General features: G+C 51.6%; 1 protein-coding gene across 1 annotated transcript; it reads right to left on the reverse strand.

The window, feature by feature from the left end:
• Nucleotides 1-953: 953 nt before the first annotated feature.
• Nucleotides 954-3,687, reverse strand: LOC102709455 (phenylalanine ammonia-lyase). Its single transcript, XM_015836150.2, has 2 exons — nt 3,175-3,687; nt 954-3,049 (listed from the first exon to the last, which is right to left on the reverse strand). Exons 1-2 carry the CDS (start codon nt 3,576-3,578, stop codon nt 1,303-1,305), a joined length of 2,151 nt encoding a protein of 716 aa, XP_015691636.2. The 5' UTR covers nt 3,579-3,687; the 3' UTR covers nt 954-1,302.
• Nucleotides 3,688-4,923: the final 1,236 nt, after the last annotated feature.

Below are 4,923 nucleotides of genomic sequence, written 5' to 3' on the forward strand. Positions count from 1 at the left end.
ACATGCCATCTAAATGGTCATTAAGAAATATGAAAAAAATTGACAAGATAGTATATGAGTTATATCACTCCACCAACATACAAGTTTAAATTTAACTTCTACAAATTATAGCAAAAATAACAAAAAACAATTATGAATATGCGTAAACTTAGTTTTAGTTTTATTTGTGTTTTTTTACTACAACTTGTAAAAATTGAATTTAAACTTGTATATTTGTAAAGCATATTTGTGAAGTGATATAACTTATATTAATCTATCTTGTCAAATTTTTTCATATTTTTTAATAACTATATAGATGACATGTAAGCACACGGGTGTACATACACCGTGTGCTAAAAACTGTTTCCCTTATTTTATCCACAAGATGAGTATGTGCGCCGTTGTCCCGTCGAAACTACATTGATCATGGTGGAGAGACACGTCTCACTGCGAGAAATTGAGTGTAAGTGGCACGATGGAGGCGAGATGCAGAATTGCAGATATGTACAGAGTTTCTGATAAAACAGTAGATTATGCATACGTGTGTCATACTACGTTGTCAGCCTAAGGCAAACAGCACTTCTGTTCAGCTGCTCAGGAGGTGAGCACCTGAACTTTACCTGCTTCCTGCTCACAGCTCAGTGATTTAGTTTTCACTGCTTCCTGCTCACTGCTCACTGCTCACGCCTGAACAGAGACAAAGTAGTTTTCACTTTCAGACGTGTACATTTGATCTGCATGTACCATTGATTTATGCCGGTGCTATTTTTCTTCGTCTTCATTCATTTGTCATGTTCACGTTCCCTTGGGATAGGCAGGAGAGAACAAGAACACATCTGTTGTCCTTATACAGAACATATTGAAATTAACAAACAGTACACTGATACGTGAAAAATGGATGGAACACAGAATTCAGATAACGTAAGTACCATTGTGATGCTTGATAGAATCAGGTAGAGACCATTGATGACGTTTCTAAACTGTTTTCTGTAATGACTATAATCACGTTTGTAAACCAAATGGTATGACAACAGCAAGCAACTGATTATTTGAAGTTCTTTCAAGAAACAGCCCTTATTACGCCCTATAACTCACATCAACAGCAGTTTTAGGAGCTGCCTGACTCTATGCAAATTGCTAAGTTTGGCTACGACGTCGCAACTTCCAAAGAACGTTGCAAACAGAAACTTCCAAAAAAAAAAAGAAAGAAAGAAGGCATTCGTATTGCGGTATCAGCTAAGCACATTTGTCAACTTCTGAATTTCTGAAAAACACTACTATCTTGCTATATTCCCCCGGTCTCCTTGGTCCTCTGTTCAGCAATCAGCATATGGGCAGGGGCTCGCCGTTCCACTCCTTGAGGCACTCGAGCAGGGCGTCGATGTGCTTCCCCTGGTTCATGGCGACGAACACCTTGTTCACCTCCTCGCCAGGCGACCGCGTCTTCTCCCCGGTCAAGTACTCTGTCCCGAGCTCCTCGCGGACGAAACGGTAGAGCGGGTACGACCTGCACTCGGTGATCCTCTTCGCCTTCGCGGCGGTGCCGTTCTCCACGGCCGCCCGGGCAGCCTCCACCTCCCTGGGCAGCGCCGCGCGGAGCTCCTCCTCGAACGTCGCGAGCTTGGCGAACACCGAGGTGTCGACGTTGCGCTCCGCCTCGCCGTTGGCCAGCGCGTGCTCGACGAGGACGGCGCGCATCTTCTGCATCAGCGGGTAGTTGGCGCTGCAGGGGTCGTCCGCGTACGCGAACACCGCCTCGCGGTCGATCGCCTGGAGCAGGTCCTTCTCGCAGAAGCGCGCCTTGTGGAGATCACCGGTGGCGGTGGTGCTCAGGGTCTTCCTTGCCACCGTTGTCACGCAGCTCTTGACGGCGCTCTTGACGTTCTCTTCGAGGTGGCGCAGGTCGATGGCCTGGCACAACGCTATCAAGAACGTCGACGACATGAGCTTCAGCACGTCGATGGCCTCGGCCGTCTTCCTGGACGAGATGAGGCCGAGAGAGTTGACGTCTTGGTTGTGCTGTTCCGCGCTCTGGACGTGGTTGGTCACAGGGTTCGCCAAGAACTGGAGCTCAGAGCAGTACGATGCCATGGCGATCTCGGCGCCCTTAAAGCCGTAGTCCAAGCTTGGGTTGCGCCCACCGGACAGGTTGGACGGCAGGCCGTTGTTGTAGAAGTCGTTCACGAGCTCAGAGAACTGCGCAAACATGAGCTTGCCGATCGCAGCAATGGCGAGCCTGGTGTTGTCCATGGACACACCGATGGGGGTGCCCTGGAAGTTGCCGCCGTGGAGAGCCTTGCCACGGGAGACATCGATGAGCGGGTTGTCGTTGACGGAGTTGATCTCGCGTTCGATCGACTTGGTGGCGGCACGGATGACCTCGATCTGAGGGCCGAGCCATTGCGGCGATGTGCGGAGCGCGTACCTGTCCTGCTTGGGCTTCATCAGTGGGTCGAGCTCGCCGAGCTTCTTCGCGAGCATCATGTAGGAGCTTCCCTCGAGGATGTGCTCCATAATGGCGGCTGCCTCAATCTGTCCCGGGTGATGCTTCAGCTTGTGGGTCAGGTGGTCGGTGTACTCCGGCTTGCCGTTCATGACCTCGCAGAACACGGCGGAGAGAACCTCCGCGAGCACGCCAAGGATGTTGGCCTCAAAGAGCACCATCGACGCGAGCCCTGAACCGACGGCTGTGCCATTCACCATGGCAAGCCCTTCCTTGGGCTGCAGCTCGAAGAAGCCGTGCTGGATACCGGCGATCTTGAACGCCTCCGCGGCACCCACCTTCTTGCCATCGGCCGTTACCGCAACAGAGTTCGGTCGTCCGGTGACAAGCCCCGCGATGTAAGAGAGTGGGACAAGGTCGCCGGACGCGGTGATCGTGCCCCGGAGCGGCAGGCACGGCGTCACGTTGGCGTTCAGCAGCGTGGCGATCGTCTCGAGGATCTCGAACCGGATGCCAGAGTACCCCTGAAGCAGAGTGTTGATTCGGACGAGCATCGCTGCCCGCGTCGCCGAGGCCGGCAGCACGTGGCCGTCGTCGCCGTTGCCGAACGCCCCCGCATTAAGAAACCTGTCACGGCAACCATTACAGGAACACTCACGTAAGGGCCTGAGAATCATACGTAGTACGTAGTAGTACCCACTGACCCACACAATATGTCACGACACGAACAGCAACTTCTTGCGGGTTCTTACCGAATAAGCTCTCTCTGGAGCGCGCCGCCCTCCTTGGTCCTCCGGTGGGAGGTGGCGCCGAAGCCGGTGGTGACACCGTAGCTATCGGTGCCGTTCATCATGCTGTTCATGACCCAGTCGCTGCTGGCCTTGACACAGCCACGGGCGGACTCGTCGAGCTCCACCCTGGCGGCGCCGACCGCGGCCACCGCCGCGACCTGCGCGATGGTCAGGCTGGCGCCCTCGATCGTCACGACCGGCCTCCGGTACTCCTCCACCATGCGCTTCACCGCGTCCAGGTGGCTCCCGGACAGCTCCTCCGCCGCCTTCCCCCAGTTGAGCGGGTCGGCACACGGCTCAGCCACGCACAGGCCACTACCGTTGGCAGCGGCGGCGACGGCGACGTGCCCGTTCTCACACTCCATTAGGAACGGGAAAAGGCAGGAGAGATGTGTTCTGTGCTAAAGCGGTGGTTGCTCGAGCGGTTTGTGCTCGACGGAGGAGTTGTGGAGAAGAGCCGGCGATATATGCGAGTCTCAGTGGCACTTCTTGGAGGGGAATGGAGGGAGTTGTGGTGGCTTTAAATAGGTGGGCGAATGGGTGGGTGGGCGTGTGGGTTGGTGTGGCCGGTTGGGTTGACCGCGGAGTTGGTGCCGGTGCGAGCGAGCTGGGGAATGTAACCACGGTCCGGGTGGTGGATGCGTAGAGGTTTCGCGGTGGCGTGGCGCGCGCGCTGTGGCGGGTGGGCTCGGGGGGAGGGAGTGACGGGTGCGCGCCGCGCGGAACCGAGGGGTTGGTTGGTGGCGGGGAAGGGGAGCGCTAGCGCCGAGCGCAAAGGGCCACCCGCACGCGGGCAACCGAGGATGCTGGCCATACTTGGATACGTGATGAGGCGAACACCTGGCGCCGTCACGCCACGACGCCAGCCACGGGTTGGGTGCCTCTGTTGCGCGTTTGCGGCTGCCGTATGGGCGCTTGGACTCTCTCTCTCGTCTTCGATTTCGTCGGGGCGTCCGTTTCTCTGGAAAGCCTGTGAATTCACATCCAGTAGTATCATTTTCCGTCCTTTTGCACTATACGTGCAGCACGTTTTGGTTTGTGTTCTATTGTGGGCCGCTGCTACAGAACAACAGACCCCTTTGGGTGCTCGAGGAACAATTGGTGTTGTTGGAGTTGGATTTTACTATTTGAGTGCATGGAACTTGTTTAATTCTCGCCCCTCAAATATCAATTAAATAGTCGCATTCTTTTCTAGAAAAAAAAAGCATTTACACAACAAGCATCTATCATCTTATAAAAATTTCAAGTCTAAATTAGATCTGCATAAAGGAAAAAATATATAAATAGTATCAGCACTATTTATAGCAAAAAAAAGGATGCCACATATTCTCGTAAAATTTGATATTTATAAATACTAGGTAACATACCAAAATTTACACTAAAAATTTAATATCTCGATATACTTTTTCAACACCGTAAAATTTTGTTTTACCATAAGGCATGTATATCTAGTTTAAAAGATAATTTTACCATTCTTAATAGGGTATCTTGAGTTATCATATTTTTCTAGCGTAAAACTATGGTACCTCGAGTTACTCAGTACCTAAGTTACCATTTTATGCTAAAATTTGGGTACGCCGGGATTTTTTTAAGGACAATCAAAATTTCTGTTAATTTAATTTTGTATTACATATTTTTAGTAGTATACAACATTGTAACTTATGTTATTGCTTTTTTTATTTTTATAACCATTTACATAATAAGAATGAG

This window comes from Oryza brachyantha, chromosome 4, assembly GCF_000231095.2.
Source record: "Oryza brachyantha chromosome 4, ObraRS2, whole genome shotgun sequence".
In the NCBI taxonomy this organism is placed as follows: Eukaryota; Viridiplantae; Streptophyta; class Magnoliopsida; order Poales; family Poaceae; genus Oryza; species Oryza brachyantha.

Excerpts from the sequence above, each read along its gene's own strand:
- LOC102709455 (XM_015836150.2), bottom strand. The coding sequence starts at position 3,578 with ATGGAGTGTGAGAACGGGCACGTCGCCGTCGCCGCCGCTGCCAACGGT. Across the intron at positions 3,050-3,174 it reads CTCCAGAGAGAGCTTATTCG|GTTTCTTAATGCGGGGGCGT; the intron begins GTAAGAACCCGC and ends TTGCCGTGACAG.